The sequence below is a fragment of the Colobus angolensis genome, unplaced genomic scaffold (genome assembly GCF_000951035.1).
Source record: "Colobus angolensis palliatus isolate OR3802 unplaced genomic scaffold, Cang.pa_1.0 Scaffold13, whole genome shotgun sequence".
Classification (NCBI taxonomy): Eukaryota; Metazoa; Chordata; class Mammalia; order Primates; family Cercopithecidae; genus Colobus; species Colobus angolensis.
Window position 1 is genome coordinate 9,177,808 of NW_012114252.1, and position 620 is coordinate 9,178,427.

At 40.6% G+C, this 620-nt stretch overlaps 1 protein-coding gene across 1 annotated transcript in view; it reads right to left on the reverse strand.

Moving 5' to 3' along the window:
- Window positions 1-620, reverse strand: part of SLC15A1 (solute carrier family 15 (oligopeptide transporter), member 1) — a 78,362-nt gene that overhangs the window by 15,338 nt on the left and 62,404 nt on the right. Inside the window, exon 18 of the mRNA XM_011933815.1 lies at window positions 195-244. Coding sequence (XP_011789205.1) covers window positions 195-244 — 50 coding nt within the window. The remainder of the gene's footprint in view (window positions 1-194; window positions 245-620) is intronic.

Below are 620 nucleotides of genomic sequence, written 5' to 3' on the forward strand. Positions count from 1 at the left end.
ATTTTCCTCTTTAGTTTATTAAGATGGTGCGTTACATGGATTGGGTTTTTTTTGGAATATTGAGCCAGCCTTACATCGTTGGGACAAACCCTATCGTCTCATTTCATATCCTTGTTACGTTTGGACTTTACTATGGGTATGCATTATTTCCATAAGAAGCTGATAAAACTTAAATTTTAAAGAAATATACATACCTGATTCCATTTTCTCCTTTTTTTGGCTTCTGGTTAAGACCATCCATTACCTGAGGGAGAAAACAGTAATATAAAAATATTTCCAAAATAATATTCATTAGAATGAGTTTAGATGAATATTTCAGTCTTTGAGAACGTGGTATTGACACTTATCCTAGGAGCTAAGGACGTGGTTACATTAGAAGGGCTCTGGAGGCTGGGCGCAGTAGCTCACGCCTGTAATCCCAGCACTTTGGGAGGCTAAGGCAGGAGGATCACTTGAGCTTAGGAGTTTGAGACCAGCCTGGGAGACACAGCGAGACCTTGTCTCTATTAGAAATGAGCCAGGTGTGGCGATGCACACTTGTAGTTCTAGCTACTCAGAAAGATGAGGTGGGAGGGAGAATCATTTGTTGACAATGAATCTTGAGTCTGGGAGGTCAAGGC